Source organism: Mustela nigripes, chromosome 14 (assembly GCF_022355385.1).
Source record: "Mustela nigripes isolate SB6536 chromosome 14, MUSNIG.SB6536, whole genome shotgun sequence".
Classification (NCBI taxonomy): domain Eukaryota; kingdom Metazoa; phylum Chordata; class Mammalia; order Carnivora; family Mustelidae; genus Mustela; species Mustela nigripes.
Window position 1 is genome coordinate 106020023 of NC_081570.1, and position 17527 is coordinate 106037549.

General features: G+C 40.5%; 2 protein-coding genes across 5 annotated transcripts in view; both read left to right on the top strand.

Annotated features, from left to right (window-relative positions):
• Positions 1 to 4631: 4631 nt before the first annotated feature.
• CTXND2 (cortexin domain containing 2) lies at positions 4632 to 4950 on the top strand. The gene has a single exon (XM_059376074.1). It carries the CDS (start codon positions 4632 to 4634, stop codon positions 4797 to 4799), a length of 168 nt encoding a protein of 55 aa, XP_059232057.1. The 3' UTR covers positions 4800 to 4950.
• Positions 4951 to 12674: 7724 nt separating this feature from the next.
• The window catches only part of SETDB1 (SET domain bifurcated histone lysine methyltransferase 1), a 33663-nt gene continuing 28810 nt past the window's right edge, over positions 12675 to 17527 (top strand). For 2 of the 4 annotated variants that reach the window (XM_059376068.1, XM_059376071.1), the window contains exons 1-3: positions 12842 to 13015; positions 13876 to 14146; positions 14935 to 15086. In XM_059376068.1, coding sequence (XP_059232051.1) covers positions 13887 to 14146; positions 14935 to 15086 — 412 coding nt within the window. In that variant the 5' untranslated portion in view covers positions 12842 to 13015; positions 13876 to 13886. Of the gene's footprint in view, positions 12819 to 12841; positions 13016 to 13186; positions 13207 to 13875; positions 14147 to 14934; positions 15087 to 17527 lie in introns of those variants that run through there. The other 2 variants (XM_059376069.1, XM_059376070.1) reach the window with 2 other exon arrangements.

Here is a 17527-nt window from a genome sequence, read left to right on the forward strand (position 1 = left end):
ATAATGGGTTATTTTTTCCTTTTAATTATGCTTTTTAAATTTTTTTAAAACTTTTTTAAAGATTTTATTTATTTATTTGACAGAGAGAGAGGACAAACAGAGGGAGTGGCAGGCATAGGGAAGAGAGAGAAGCAGGCTCCCCACTGAGCAGGGAGTCTGATGCAGGGCTTGATCCCAGGAGCCTGGGAATGTGACCTGAGCAGAAGGCAGATGCTTAAAGAAGTGAGCCACCCAGGCACCCCCTAAATCCTTATGCTTAAAAAAAAAAACCAAAAAAACAAAAAACTTATTTTACTCTGCTGGCTAGAATGATGTTGAATAAAAGTGAAGAATGTTTTTGTCTTATTACTGATTTTTTTTTTTTGTCTTATTCTTGATTTTAAAAGAAATCTTTCAGGGCACCTGGGTGGCTCAGTCCATTAAGCATCTGACTTCAGCTCAGGTCATGATCTCAAGGTCCTGGGATCAGCCCTGAGTTAGGCTCTCTGCTCAGTAGGGATTCAGTCTTCTTTTCCCTTTGCCCCTCCCCTGACTTGTGCTCTTGCTCTCTCTCTCTCTCTCTCTCTCTCTTTCTCTCTTATAAACAAATAAATGATCGCACCCAGGTGTCTCAATTGGTTATGTGTCTGCCTTCGGCTCAGATCATGATCCCAGGATCTTGGGATTGGGTCCCTCATTGGGCTCCCTGCTCACCTGGGAGTCTGCTTCTCCCTCTTCCTCTGCTGTGCTTGTTCATGTTCTCTCTATCTTAACTTGTGTCAAATAAATCAAATTTTTTTTAAAAAGTAAAAAATTACTTTAAGATAAAGAAATGAATGAACGAATGAGTGAATAAATAAATAAATGAAATCTTTCAACATTTGGCCGTTAAGTAGAATGATTGCTATACATTTTTGGTTAATACCCTTTATCTGGTTAAAGGTGTTCCATTTTATCCTTGTTTTGCTAATATTAATATGGGCATTTTACATTAGTATTGAATTTTTACTTTTATCCAATGCTTTTTTACAACCACTGAGATATTTATATGGTTCCTCTATCATATATATATGATATATATGATGTCATTTATAGATTTTCTAACATTAATTACACTTGCGCACCTGTGATAACTCAAACTCAACTTGCTATTTGTATCCAGCGAGGTTTATATCAGATAACAGAAACCATTCTAGGTTTTTCAAGTAGAAATAGATTTAATACACAGAATTAGGATGCCTTTAGTATTACATGACCAAAGGCCCAAAAAAACTCAATTCAAATGGGATTAAGCAATACATGCAAAAATACAGTTTTGGGATGCCTGAGTGATTCAGCCAGTTAAGCAGCTGCTTTCAGCTCACATCATGATCATAAGGTCCTGGTATCTGAGTTTCACTTCAGGCTTCTTGCTCAACGGGGAGCCCACTTTTCCCTCTGCCTGCCATTCCCCCTGCTTGTGCTCACTCTATCTCTCTCTCTTTGATTAAAAAATTTTTAAAAAAATAAAAGGGTCAACTTTAAAAAAGTATAGATTTGCTAAGTGTTGGGTGCAGAGTTCTATAGATGTTCAATAAATCAAGTTTATTATTTGTATTATTCAAATATACCTTATCTTCACCGATTTTTGCCTGGTTAACCTAGTAATAATTGAGAAAGATGTGTTGATTATTGGGGTGCCTGGGTGGCTCAATGGGTTAAAGCCTCTGCCTTCTGCTCAGGTCATAATCCCAGGGTCCTGGAGGGCCCTTCATTGGGCTCTCTGCCCAGCAGGGAGCCTGCTTCCCCCCCTGCCCCTGCCTGCCCATCTGTCTACTTGTGATCTCTGTCTATCAAATAAATAAATAAAATCTTTAAAAAAAAAAAAAGATGTGTTCGTTATTCACTATAATGACATTTTTAAAATATTTTATTTATTTATTTGACAGAGATCACAAGTAGGCAGAAAAGCAGGAAGAGAGAGAGGAGGAAGCAGGCTCCCTGCTGAGCAGAGAGCCTGATGTGGAGCTCGATCCCAGGATCCTGGGATCATGATCTGAGCCGGAGGCAGAGGTTTTAACCCACTGAGCCACCCAGGCGCCCCTATAATGACATTTTTAATCAATTTCTCCCTATACTCTTATTTTTTTAATTTATCTTGAGACTATTTTATTAGGTACTCATGATTTAGAATTGTTACATCTTCCTGCTGAATTTTACCCTTTATCATAACCTATTAATCCTCTCTACCTCTATGAATGCTTTCTTTTCTTTAATGATTATTTATTTATTTGAGGGAGAATGTGTGCAGGCAGGCATGGGGCAAGGGGGTGGGGAGAGGCAGAGGGAGAGGGAGAGAGAGAACTTCAAGCAGATTCCCTGCTGAGCACAGAGCCTGACTCCAGATTGTCACTTGACTCCCAGGACCCAAAGATCATGACCTGAGCTGAAACCAAGAGTCAGACACTTAACTGACTGAGCAACACCTCACCCTCAGAATGTTTTCTATCTTAAGGTCTATTTTGTCTTATATTAATACAAGGTCTCAGCTTTCTTTGGGTTATTATTTACCTAGTATACTTTTTTGTATACCTTTTACCTTCAATATTCCCATGTCTTTAAATTTTAGATGAGTCTCATATGCAGCATATAGCTGGATTGGGGTCACAATCCAAAAATAGATATTTATCATTTTTTTCTCTACCCAAATCAAAAAATGCTCTTATTTGAAGAAAATCTTCCTTTATGTGAGTCAGTAAGAGACAGAACCTTATTCCCACTATAGACCCTCCCGTGGTGCTTAAGGTGCTGGTACATAACTCAGCCTTGACCAGTCAGATGCACCAGCCAAAGGACTGGAATATTGAGTGATGCAAAGGTGACTCAGTTTATAGTTCAAGCAGGGCAGAAGCAGCGACTTCCAATGACACTAGCAGTGGTGCTCAGCAAAATCGTCCAGTACCAGCAGTGCCCTTAACCAGATTTTTCCTGTGCTGACCTTGGCTGTGGTTTCCAATGCCTCCTCTCTCTTGATTTCTGCCGATAAGACCAGTTCTACTTCATTCTGGATGGGACCTGGTCTCTTTGCAATAAATACTTTTATGCTTAGGTGAGGGAGATTGTCTCTGTTGCTTGCAAACAAGAATCTTGACTAATACAAAAGTATTCTTTCTTCCTTTGGAATCGGGAGGAAGAGATACTGTGAAGAGGGCATATGAGAGGTCGGGATTTGTTGGAGCCATTCTTGCTACCATAGGGAAGTCAGCCTGTATAGAAAACCAGCACAGAAAAAGGTGAAAGTGGTAGACATATAAAATCAGAACCCTGATAACAACTTGAATCTCTGGATCTAATGATAGCTAAAGTTAGCCTTACTCTGGACTTCTGCCTCATAAGTTAATAAATTCTACATATTGTTTACTATCACTTACGTGGACTTTTCTGTCACTTACAACCAGATGCATCCTACCTGATTCCTTTTCATTCTGCCTTTGAAATGGAATCCTTGGGACGTCTGGGTGACTTCACTGGTTAAGTCCCTTCTGCTCAGGTCATGATCCTAGGTTCTGGGGGGATCGAGTCCGGCATTGGGAGTCTGGTTCTCTACCTGCCGCTCCCCCTGCTTGTGCTCTCTCTATCTCTCTGACAAATACATAAATACAATCTTTAAAAAAAAAAAAATGGAATGCGGGGTGCCTGGATGGCTCAGTGTGTTAAGCCGCTGCCTTTGGCTCAGGTCATGATCTCAGAGTCTTGGGATCAAGCGCCACATCGGGCTCTCTGCTCAGCAGGGAGCCTGCTTCCTCCTCTCTCTCTGCCTGCCTCTGTGATCTCCGTCTGTCAAATAAATAAATAAAATCTTTTTTAAAAATTAAAAAATTAAAAAATGGAATCCTTTGCTAGATTCTGCAATAGGCTCTTAACTGCTCTTTGACTTCTCTTCTTTCTTTCCTAGTTGAACTTCTTATAAATGACTTAAAATTTTAGTGTCTTCGTTTTCTCACTGTCCTTTCCTGCTCTATCCACTGAGAGAGAGAGAGCGCACAAGCAGAGGGAGCGGCAGACAGGCAGGCCGAGGGAGAGGGAGAAGGAGGCTCCCTCTGCTTGTGCTCTCTCTCTCTCACTCTCTCTCTGTGTCAAATAAATAAATAAAATCTTTTTAAAAAGTAATAAAAAAAGAAAAATAATTTTATGTTTATATAGTCTTTATGTTAAGACTCCAGAACAAGTTAATTATAATAAGTACTCAGAATTTGAAAAAATCATAGAGAGGGATTTGGACTTAACACAGAACTGGGATATTTAAGACAGTTTTACCTGGATCTTACAGGGCCAGGAAGTCCCAGCTGATGTCTGAGTTATATATGTTTGCTCATGTTCTGCTTTGGAGTAATTTTCCAACAATTTTGTGCTTTATGTGTGTATATATTTTGAAAATCACTCATACTAACTTCATCAGTTTCATAAGCGCTTCTTAAATAAATCTTGCTATTTTGTTTTTGTTTTTCTAAGCCCTCTTTGGTTTTAACATAATGTTATTAAGAAAACACATACATACACATGCAAACCAATAAACTTTGTTTTGACCCCTTTTGTCCAGGAATATGACAAACCTGAAGATATACCTGAGGAGGTAGCTACAGCTGAACCAGGGTAAAGAGGCGTGTTTTCCCATGGATGATTCAAACCTGTCTAGCAGTGTTGATGTAGACAAAGGCTTTGCCATTGCCTTTGTTGTCCTTCTATTTCTGTTCCTAATTGTGATGATTTTCCGGTGTGCCAAGTTGGTGACGAATCCCTACGAGGCCAGCTCCCCAACCACGGAACCATCTCTGAGCTGAACTATGAAAAAGCCTGATAGACAATCCATCCCAGGAGATTTGAAATCTACTGTACAGATATTTAGGACCCAGACTTCATATTATTTCACCTCTCTATGTGTCAGCCTTCTCATTCTTGCATTCCACAATAGGCACATGAGGGTGAGTTGAAAATCACAGAAAGGATGAAACACGAGCCAATTTATATTGTTCCTTTTCAGGGAAATGGTTACAAAATAGGATCGAGACAGGCTGAACTCATTGATTAAAATAAGGCCATGGGTTTCAACTCTCCAGTATCAAGTGTCCTTAAGATACAATAGTTGGGGGTGCCTGGGTGGCTCAGTGGGTTAAACCGCTGCCTTCGGCTCAGGTCATGATCTCAGGGTCCTGGGATCGAGTCCCACATCGGGCTCTCTGCTCAGCAGGGAGCCTGCTTCACTCTCTCTCTCTCTCTCTCTCTCTGCCAGTCTCTCTACCTACCTGTGATCTCTCTCTGTCAAATAAATAAATAAATAATCTTTAAAAAAAAAAAAAGATACAATAGTTGGACATAACTGTATGATGTAATGTAATACAATGATACTTGGTGAGTCCTACCGAAAGCCAGAACTCCTAAAGGCAGTATTAGGAGATGATCCCTTTAGTTTAGCAAATATAAAGCCAGCAGGAACAAAGAGTCTAAAAAGACCTTTTAAAAAAGGACCTTTAAAAGGACCTTTAAAAAACCTTTAAAGGACCTTTAAAAAATTTTTTTTTAATTTATGCATTTCTTTGAGAGAGAAAGAGAGAGAGAGAGAGATGAGTGGGGCAGGAGCAGACAGGGAAGGAGAAAGAATCCCGAGCAAACTCGTGCTGAGCACGCAGCCCTACTCTGGTCTCAGGCTCCATAAGGGGCTCAATTCCACGACCCTGAGATCATGATCCCAGCCGAAACCAAGAGTCAGAGGCCTACCGACTGATCCACCCAGGTGCCCTTAATAGGAGCTTTTTAGTGTGTATGGTTTTGTAAAATCTGCTGCCTTTCTCAAGTGGGTAGAGCTCTGTGACAGAGGGGGAGTCATTTACCTTTAGTGAATCCCTCATTCTTTTTCACCCCACAACACTTCATCTATAAAATAACATCTAGGAGATTGAAAAGGGGCCCTCCAAAAGATACAACCATGTCCTTACCCTTGAACCTATGAAAGTGACCTTATTTGGTAAAAGGATCTTTTTTTTTAATTTTATTTATTTGACAGAGAAAGAGACCACAAATAGGCAGAGAGGTAGGCAGAGAGAGAGGGGGAAGCAGGCTCCCCGCTGAGCAGAGAGCCCAATGAGGGGCTCAGTCCCAGGACCCCGAGATCATGACCTGAGCTGAGTGGAGAGGCTTAACCCACTGAGCCACTCAGGTGCCACTGGTAAAAGGATCTTTACAGATATAATTAAGGATCTCAAAATAAACATCCTGGATTATCTGGGTGAGCCTTAAGACCAAAGACAAATGGCTTTTATAAAAGACAGTAGAGATGATACAGAAAGACAGAGGAAAATGCCATGTGAAGATGGAGGCAGAGACTGGAATCACACAACCACAAACAAAAGAACCGTTGGCTGGAACCACCAGATGCTGGAAGAAACAAGGGAATATTTGCCTCAGAGCCTTTGGAGGGAGCTCAGCCCTGCCAACACCTTGATTTTATTTTTCTTTGAGGTTTTATTTATCTATTTGAGAAAGCGTGAGAGAGAGCATGAGAGGGGAGAAGGTCAGAGGGAGAAGCAGACTCTCTCTGGAGTCTGGAGCTGGGAACCTGATGCGGGACTGGATCCTGGGACTCCGGAATCATGACCTGAGCTAAAGGCAGTCACTTAATCAACTGAGCAGGTGCCCAATACCTTGATTTTAGATTGCTAGCCTCCAGAACTGTGAGAGAATAAATTTCTGTTGTTTTAACCAAATGAGTCTGTTGTAATTCATTATGGGAATCGCAGGCAACATGTACATAACACATGGTGATGATGGTAGTGGTTATCATCATCATCCCAGGGATCTTTTAAAAGAAAAGGAAAGGAAATAATAGTCTGTACTCTCCAAAGTCTGAAGTTAGGGAAATTTGGTATAGTAGACTATAGCCAACTGACAGGAAAGTCCATAAGAGAATTCACTGGAAGAAAGAGGGCAGCGAGGCCACGGACCAAGACCCAACACAGGTCTGGCTGAAGAAGATTGAGTCTGGCCCAGTAAGTAATAGGGATAGTGACTGTAAAAGCTCTCAGGCTCAGCCATGCTGGCCAAATGTTCTGGGCAACAGGGACCTAGCACGTGACTGCAAATTCAGAGAGCCATAATCTTGGAATCTAAGTGTGGGGCATCACTGTGTTTGTGCAGGGACTTGGACTAGCATGCAGTCATTTCAGAGGTGACATGTTTCTCATGGACCATGCTGAACCAGGCTTTAACACCCATACCGAATGGTATGGAGACATAAACCTACCATAAGCACTGTTAGTAGAGACTTGATCATTGACTCTGTTTCTGACTCCTGGAAACAGGATTGCCCACTCCTTGGCCTGAGTAAGTCCCCAGGGTTATTTGAAAATGGAGGCAGGGGAACCGCAGGTTGGCAATGTGGTACTAGACTTTGCCTTCACAAGAACTCTCTTCTGGTGCTATGCTGGTTAAACAAGGAAAGAGAGAGAGCAAGGGAGGGGGAGAGAGATGATTTGTACACTGTTTCAATAAAAAGAAATTCAGGACAAAATGCAGAACAGAGTCAAAGGCAAGCAGATTAAGATTGATGTCAGTGCATGAAGGCTCCCATGTATCCCCTCCAGGAGCTCAGGGGGAACTCACCTTTCCCCCACCTTCTAAAATAAAATGCAAGCATGATTAATGAGAGCATCAATATGCAGCTGCAAGAGAATCACAGGTTTTAGTTTCTACAGTAACCTAAGAAAAAAAATGCAGCAGCCAGAAGTGAATTATCTGTGGAAGAAAAGAAAGGAGGACTGACCCAATGCCAACCCACAGGTCTAATGTGCATGCTCTTCAGGGGAAAGGGCAGATTAGCCACTGGTCAATAGAGTGTTTCCAGTCTCTATGGCTAGATCGTCCTTGCTGTGTGGATTCAGGGAGTTGCAATCCACATACTTTTGGTTTCTGTGGTTTTTTTTTTTTTTTTTTTTAATTGTTGTTGTTGCTGGTTTTGCGCAGGGGTGGGGGGGCAGGGTTTTTATTGCTCATATTATCTCTGTTAATCTGATGTCCTTAAACATTCCTTTCACTCACTTTAAACTGACAGCTTACAGGTGTAATCAGTCTGGGAAATTTTATTGGCCACTTTCCAGTGTTTAAAACCTATAAAGTGTGTGTCTGTGTGTGTTGGGAGTCCCAGGATCATTCAAGACCCAAATCAGACTCCTTACTCAGTAGGGAGTCTGCTTCCCCCTCTGACCTTCACCCTGCTCATGTTCTCTTTCTTGCTCTCTTTCTTTCAAATGAGTAAGTGAAATATTTAAAAACAACAACAATAACAGCAAAAACATTACTGAAGGGTAAAAAATGCAGGAAGTTCCTAGATGCTGTCATGTTTCCCAATCCTTCTATCCTAAGGTAACTGCTATTAAGGTAGCTTGTTTTTGCACACATGAGGGTGTATCTTTCCAGGCATGTTCCTTTCCTTTTAATTTTTAATGTAATAATATTGAATGAACTATCTATTTTCATGCTTCAAAATTCAAAAGGTATAAAACAGTGTACTGTGAAAACCCTTACTCCCATTTTTGTCTGCCACCTTCCATTTGCCTTCTTCTCAATGAGTATTAATCTCTTATGTATCCTTCCAGGGATCTTTCATGTATACGTAAGAAAAAAATGGTTTTTAAAAAAAATTTATTTATTTATTTGAGAGAGAGAGAAAAAGAGAGAGCATGAGCAGGGGGAAGGGCAGAGGGAGAAAGAAAAGCAGCCTCCCCGCTGAGCCGGGAGCCTATCCCAGGACCCTGAGATCCATGACCTGAGCTGAAGGCAGGTGCTTAATGGACTGAGCCACCCAGGTGCCCCAAGAAAAAAATTGTTTGAAATTTATTATTTACACAAATAACAGCAGCTATATACCATTTTCTACATCTGCTCTTCTCACTTAGCAATTTATTTTTTAAGATTTTATTCATTTATTTGATGGAGAGAGTCAGCATGAGTCCGCAGAGCAGCAGGCAGAGAGAAGCTGACTTCCCACTGAGCAGGAAGTCAGTGACTTGGGGCTCCATTCCAGAACCTTGGGATCATGACCTGAGCTGAAGGCAGACCCTTAAACAACATTGCTACACAGGAACCTGACTTATATATTTTAAAACTAGAAGTTCATGCCTCTTTTTTTTTTTAAGTCTACTTATTTAAGTCATCTCTACACCCAATATGGGGCCCAAACTCACAAGCCTGAGATGAAGAGTCACACACTCTCCGCTGAGCCAGTTGGGCACACTGTGAAGATCTTACTTCTAAAACCCCTTCACCTGTTTTGCCCACAGCCCCCCAGTGCCTCCCCTCTGGCAACCACCAGTTTGTTCTCTGTACTTACTAGTCTGCTTCTGTTCTTCATTTGATTTTTAGATTGTACATATAGGTGAGTCCATATAATATGTGTTTCTTAAGTTCTGGTCCCCTTACCAGGAGCACAGGCATTACTAGGAAAATGTTAGTCATGCAAATTCTCAGACTCCACCCAAATCTACTCCAAGGGTGGGGTGGGGATGGCAATCTGTGGTTTAACAAAACCTCCAGGCGATTCTGATACACAATAAAATTTGACAAATGCTGGTCTATTAAAACTTCACAGAGGAGACATTTGAGTTGGACCTTAAAGAATTCATATTACAGCAGACAGGAAGAGAAGGGGCAATTCAGAAGACAGACCACAATGAACGAAGGTATGGAGGTGTAAAAGTGAAATGTGTAATGCTGGGGAAATAGCACTTAACCCGGAGTATAAAGGGAAAAATTGGAAATATGGCCAGAGAGCTAAGTCAGTAACAAATTCTGAAGAGCCTCAAATATTGTACTGGGAAGTTTGAACTTTATTTTATAGATGTAAAGAAAACAGTTTTAAAGCAGGGGAGTGACATGATCAGAACTGTATTTTAAAGCTCTGTGTGGGGGCACCTGGGTGGCTCAGTTGGTTAAGCAACTGCCTTCGGCTCAGGTCATGATCCTGAAGTCCCAGAATCAAGTCCTGCATCAGTATCCCCGCTCAGCAGGGAGTCTGCTTCTCCCTCTGCCCCTTACGCCTCACCGCACATTCTCTCTCTCAAATAAATAAAATCTTTTTAAAAATAAATAAAAAAGCTCTATGGGCAGTCCTACAAGAAGGCTACCAATTAAAAGGCTATTCTGTACTGGGAAGATATGAGAACCAAACAAGAACAGTAAAATTAAAAAAGAAAGGAGGAAAAATATACAATAAACATCTCCAAACTAGGATAAGCAAACTGTATTGCATAATGGTTTAAGACCATAAGCTCTAGGGCCAAACTGCCTAGCTCTGAGACTTACTGTAATTATATGTTTCAGTTTTCTCAGTCATAAAAAAGAGGCAATAATAGTTTTTCCCTTATAGGACTGTTGTGAGGATTAAATAAATTAATAATTGTTAAGTGCTTAGAACGGTGCCTGTTTAGGAAGTAAACATTCAATAAATATAGTATGTGTGTGCATGTGTCTTTTTTTTTTAAGATTATATTTATTATTTATTTGACAGACAGAGATCATAAGTAGGCAGAGAGGCAGGCAGAGAGAAAGGGAAGCAGGCTCCCTTTTGAGCAGAGAGCCTGATGTGGGGCTCGATCCTAGGACCACATGACCTGAGCCGAAGGCAAAGGCGTTAACCCACTGAGCCATCCAGGCACCCCATGCATGTGTCTTTTATAGGGAGTGGTATATCTAAAATTTCTAGCTCACATTAGAAAATAATACAATAAGATGAGTTAGGAACATGCTGAATTTGTAATATCTAGAGGACACTTTCATGTCTCTGTACCTCAATTCCTAGTGTCTTAACAACTGGAAATAGGGACTTAACAGGAAACTGATGGAAAGGTGAAATGAGCACAGATAAAATGTGGTCACAAGGAGAGGATTTCTAGGCTGCCTGGCCCTGTTTCCATTATTACACAGGTGGTTCTGGTTTATACCTTTTAAATGAAGTTAGGTGTGGGTAGTATAAAGATAGTGAACAAATTAAAGCAATAGTGAAATTATGTAGTAGTCAATAGTGCTGGTTCATCAAATACACCCCATTCTCTCCCCTTCCAGATATGAGACATGACTGTTCTTCCTGGCTGGCCCCCTTGTGGTTGGGTAGGGCCTTATGACTCAGTCAGAACAACTGAGTTATTAACAAAAGTGTCCCGAATCTCTTTAACTGCCAATGTGAGACCGTTAGCGGTCTCTCCCTCTGGCCTGACTTACTCATCAGCCTGAGTTCCTGAGTAGATAATCTAGCAGAGCTCCAATGGCTTACTAGAGATGATTATGCAGTGTGAACAAGAAATACCTGGTTTTTGTTGTAAGCCTTTGGAATTGTTTGTTTCCACAACAGAACTTAGTCTATCCTGATGCAGCTATTATTTTAAGATCTATCAAATGCTTAAAAATTAAATAGTTAACATCCAATCTTAATGAGGGTGTGGGCAAACATACTTTCAGAGATTTGCTAGTGGGAGTAAAAACTATTTCAACCTTTTTGAATAGTAATTTGACATTGTATAATTTGGATTGTATTAAAATGAAAAAAAGTATGTGTATGTATGTGTGTGTATATGTATATGCATTCTTTTTATTTATATTCCATTTGGGGGAATCGTCAACAAAAATAAAACTACTACTTCAAATAGTACAACTTGTTGTACAACTTATTGTTGTACTATTTGTAGTAGCTAAAAACTAAGAACATCTTTCTTTTTTTTTTAAGACTTTATTCATTTATTTGACAGAGATCACAAGTAGGCAGAAAGGCAGGCAGAGAAGCTCAGCTCCTGGCTGAGCAGAGAGCCCCATGCGGGGTTAATGTGGGGCTCATGTGGGGCTTGATCCCAAGACCCTGGGATCATGATCTGAGCCGAAAGTAGAAGCTTTACCCCACTGAGCCACCCAGGCGCCCCTGAGAACATCTTTCTAAATATGATTTAGCCACACTATAAGGTATTATCCAATTGTCAAGAAGACAAATATTACAGTTTTTATTGACTTCAAGTGATGTCCACATGTGAAATAAAAGCAAAATAAAACAAAATCCACATTCAGGGATGCCTGACTGGCTCAAGCTGGCAGAGGATGCAACTCTTTTTTTAAGGATTTTATTTATTTGTTTATTTATTTATTTATTTATTTGACAGTGAGAGAGGGAACACAAGCAGGGGGTAGTGGGAGAAAGAGAAGTAGGCCTCCCCATGAGCACGGAGCCCTGGGATCATGACCTGAGCAGGAGGCAGACATTCAACAACTGAGCCACCCAGGCACACTGAACACGCAACTCTTGATCTCAGGGTTGTGAGTTCAAGCCCCACATGGGGTCAATTACTTAAAAATAAAATCTTTAAAAAACAAAAAATCCATATTCATGATCTTGTGCACACAAGCCTAGAAAACTAAACTATTTTACCTCAGAACCAGGAATAAGTGATGGAGGGAGGAGAGGATATTATCACATTTTTCCTATGACATCTTAATATTCCTCCACTTGTTACAATTTGTAGCACCTGTGTAAGAAAACCAATGGGTGAGAAAAAGAAATCTAAACCTAAGTGTTTGCCTACGGAGTCTTGATACAATAAACTTAATATTGCTGCCATTACTTGGGGGTGGCGGAAGAGGCGGAGCTTCTACAATATACTCCATGCCACGCCTACTTTACCGGGCCAGTTGCCTTCCACGTGCGCCCCGGACGGCTCTGCTTTAACGCATGCGTACTTGGCTGAGTTTTCCTGGCCTTGAGGGGCGTCTGAGGCTTTTGGGTTTGACCCCGTTAGGCTACCGTCTTGGCGACCGGAACAGCACCTGAGGTTTGCTTCCGGGCGTCTGTTTCGCTTCCCTTTCCCTCCCTCCCTCACGCTTCTTCCCCTCCCCCTGCTCCCTTTCGTTTACGGTTTCGTACTCTCCCATCGAGGCCGACCCCTGAGTCTCGAGTGTGGGGTTTGGCTGGTGAAAAAGGATTGTTGTAGCTGGAAGCAGGGAGGTGTGGGAAATACTGTTAATTGAGGTATTTGGAGACCAGGGGCCTGTATGGAATGTTTGTTTGTGGGAGGAGGTTGGGCGAGGGTGGAAGGAAGTCTTCCCCGAGAGGCGAGCGGGGGCGGGGTTGCGCTGGGTTTGCGGGGGTGGGTGGGACGCACCCCCAAAAACGATAGCGCGGGGGTGGGGCGCTGTGCGGGCGAAGGAAAAATGGAGGCGGTGAGAAGTGGCCCTGGGGTCGCACGGCATTCTGGCATCAGTTTTGCTTTAACCGTTTGATTTAAAAAAAAAAAAAGGCAGTTAACTCCAGTTATTTGTATTTTTTAGGTAGCCACGTTTTATTCCCAGATTGCTTTAATTTCCCTTTACTTTGGGGAAACCTCTTCGCTTTTGTATGCCTAAAGTGTTAGTAGACTTTAAAAAAAGTAAATTTCCACTTAGAAGCTAAGTAACGTAAGGCGAACAAGTAGTTAAAGAGGAAACAACCAGTTAATGAGTTATAGACCAACCGCTCCCCTCCAGCTGGAGATAAGTGTTCAAACGGGCATAGCCTGCAAACAAGATTGATCTCTTTAGTGAGTTAAGGAATACAGGTAACAGAAATCCCTTCCTCAGTAAATTGGTTCTCTTCCGTTTCCTAAAACATTTTCGGTAGCTCCCTGTTGCATAATATGTGTTCTCCATCTCCTCAAACCTTTAAATCTTAGGCCCATAGTCTATAGGATAAGAATGCTGCAAAATTTTAGCGTCAGATACAGGAGAATGGAGAGAACAGAATCAAACTTAACTGTATTTGAATAACTAGTAATGTAGGAATGAGTTTTATTAGGGTACTGAAATTTGGTGATTATGACTCCAAAGGTAATCTTAGTTTTCTGTTCCATTTAGAGGACAACAGCATGTCCTCCCTTCCTGGGTGCATTGGTTTGGATGCAGCAACAGCTGCAGTGGAGTCTGAAGAGATTGCAGAACTGCAGCAAGCAGTGGTGGAGGAGCTGGGTATCTCAATGGAGGAACTTCGGCAGTTCATTGATGAAGAACTAGAAAAGATGGACTGTGTACAGCAGCGTAAGAAGCAACTAGCAGAGTTGGAAACGTGGGTGATACAGAAGGAATCTGAGGTGGCCCATGTTGACCAGCTCTTTGATGATGCATCCAGGTGAGGACTACATGGGAAATAGGAAATCTCCCTTTAGGCAGACATTTTAGAAGTATAATTGTTCATTTTCTACTTTACAAGGTACAAATGTGTAGAACCTTCCCCTTCCTCATAGGTTAGGGTCCAAAATCTGACCTCACAACCACCCATATATAGAATATTCATCTATCAGATGCTAATGTATGGTCAGCAATAGAGGAGTCCAGATCTTGAGTCCCTTCTTCTTCTTTCTCCTCTACTCTGCTTCCAAACAATTGCTTTGTTTTCTTAGTAGGATGATCTAGGGAGTGAGGATTGTAAAGTGTGGCTGTCTTATGTAACAGTGGAGCATGAGCCCTGTATCTGCTCTTAAATACCCAGAAGATTTGTGTCTGGTACCTTAGTTGTCACTTAGGACACATTTTCAGTTAACAAGGTAAATGGTGAGATGTGGTAGACAGGACTATACTCAGGGCTTCTTTTGGATTTTTGAGGAACTACTCCAGAAACCACGATACAAACATTTTTCTATGAGAAAAGCATTTTAAATTCTAAATGGACGGTGTCTGGGTGGCTCCATTGGTTAAGCGTCCGACTCTTGACTTTGGTTCAGGTCTTGATCTTAGGGTGGTGAGTTCAAGGTCCGCATTGGGCGTGGAGCCTACTTAAAAAATAAAAATGAATTCTAAACAGAAACACTTGGCCTATTTAAATTGAGGCTTGTGTATGTTTAAATATATATAAATTCTGTTGACTTTTACACCTATTTCTGCTGGCTTTGACCTTTTCTACATGTGTTCCAATATTAGGGCAGTGACTAACTGTGAGTCTTTGGTGAAGGACTTTTATTCCAAACTGGGCCTACAATACCGGGACAGTAGCTCTGAGGATGAAGCTTCCCGGCCTACAGAAATAATTGAGATTCCTGATGAAGATGATGATGTCCTCAGTATTGATTCAGGTAAGAGATAAGGTTCCAGGTAAAAAGTCTCAGATAGAAATTGAAAGACAAGAAGTTAGGCAAATAAAAGAAGAAAGGAGAAACCATTGTCACTGACTACATATTCCAAACTGTTGGACTTGTCTGTAACCAAAAGAAATAGAACATTATTAGTATCATAGATGTCCTCTATATACTACTTCCTGATTGAGTGACCTTCCTTTCCCCATTCTGTGTGACCTCTATTCTGAACTCCCTTCCTTTTCTTTATAGGTGGCTTTAGCACCTATGCATGTGGTAGCATCTATGCAAAATGGTAGATTGTTTGGTTTTGTCTATTTTTGAGGGGTTTTTTTTAAGTATAATTTACATACTATAAAATTCACCCACTTTTAAGTGTATAGTTTGAGTTTTAGTACATTTATACAGTAGTGCAGTCTTCATAGTCCAGTTTTAGAATACTTAGCATTATTCCAAAAACAGTCCTCATACCTGTTTGCTTACATTTTCCATTTTCAGCTCCACTGATCTGCTTGCTTTTTGTCTTTTCTAGAAATTTCATATAAATAGAATCACAATTTATTGTCTTTTGTATCTGGTTTCTGTCACTTAGCATAACATTTTTGAGATTAATCTTACTGGATGTGCACAATAGTTTCCTCCCCCTTTTTTTCCTGAATAATATTCCATTTTATATATAAACCATAGGTTTTTATCCACTTTTTAACTGATAAATATTTGGGTTGTTTGCACTTTGGGGGCTGTTAGGAATAATGCTGCTATGTACATTTCTGTATAACTATATGGGCATTATGTTTCATGTCTCTTGGATATTCTAACTAGGAGTAGAATTGCTAGGTCTTAGGGTAAGTGTATGTTTGTGTTTTTAGGAAACTGCCTCACTGTTTTAAAAGTGGCTATCCCATTTTACATTCCCACTAGCAAAGTATGGGATTCTACTTTCTTTACATCCTTGTCAGTGCTTGATATTGTCAGTGTTTTAGCCATTATGCTGTGTATGTCGTATCAGATTGTGATTGTAGTTTGCTTTTCCCTAAGGAAGTTTAGCATCTATTCACGTACTTATTTGCCATTTATGTATATTCTTTGGGGAAACATCTACTCAAATCTTTAGTCTTCTCATTTTTTTAATTGGGTTGTCTTTTTATTATTGACTTAAAGAACTTACGGTCTAGATACAATTCATTTATTAGGTATATTTTACACTTTCAGATGTGGTCTTTTCATATTCTTAATGGTGTCTTTTAAGAGTAAAACTTCTCAAGGTAAGGGTTGAGTGTGGTTTGTTTATTTTGCTTATGGCTATCCAGTTGTTCCACCACCATTTGTTGAAAAGACTATCCTTTTGGTACTCTCATCAAAAATCAACCAGCCATGTATATATGAGGGTCTGTTCCGGATTCTTTTTTGCCACATTGATCTGAATATTTCTCTTTATACCAGTACCACATGCTTGTATTACTGTAACTTTATGGTACATTTTAAAATCACTTAACGAGGGGCGCCTGAGTGGCTCAGTGGTTTAAAGCCTCTGCCTCTGCCTTCAGCTCAGGTCATGATCCTGGGATCCAGCCCCACATCGGGCTCTCTGCTCAGCAGGGAGCCCGCTTCCCCTTCTCTCTCTCTCTGCCTACTTGTAATCTCTGTCTGTCAAACAAATAAAAAATGTTTAAAATCACTTAACGAGAGTACTTCAGACTTACTTGTATTTCATATAACTTCCAAATAAATTTTGGAATCAACTTGTCAGTATCTATCAAAAACGGTTTTTTAAATCTGTTAGGATTAAAAAAAAAAAAAAAAAAACCTGTTAGGATTTTTAACAGGAACTATATTGAATCTAAAGGTCAATTTGGGGAGTATTACCTTTCAACAAATATTCAGTCTTCTAATGCATTAATATGGTACATCTCTCATAAGTGTTTCTTTTCTTTTTTTTTTTTAAGATTTATTTATTTGACAGAGATGGCAAGTAGACAGAGGCAGGCAGAGAGAGAGGAGGAAGCAGGCTCCCCGCTGAGCAGAGAGCCCAGGGCTCAATCCCAGGACCCTGAGATCATGACCCAAGCTGAAGGCAGAGGCTTTAACACACTGAATCACCCAGGCACCTAAAGTGTTTCATTTTTAATGCTAACGTGAATGAGATGATTAACTTCCCTTCAGGATAGTTTGTTGCTAGGATATGAAGATTTAGTTGATTTTTGTGGATTACTTTTGTAGCCAGTGACCTTATTAAGTTTACTATTAGTTCTAGAAGCTTTTTGTGGACCCTTTGGGATTTTCTATATATTACCTCATGCTGTCTGCAAATAAAGTCAGTTTTACTTCTTCCTTTCTAATCTAGATGTCTTTTATTTCTTTTTCTTGCCTTATTGTACTCTCTAGAACCTCCAGTACAATGTTGAATAAATGTTTTGAGAGCAGACATCTTTTCTTTGCTC

Bases quoted from the DNA above. Each gene is read 5' to 3' on its own strand.
- CTXND2 (XM_059376074.1), top strand. From the start codon at position 4,632: ATGGATGATTCAAACCTGTCTAGCAGTGTTGATGTAGACAAAGGCTTT.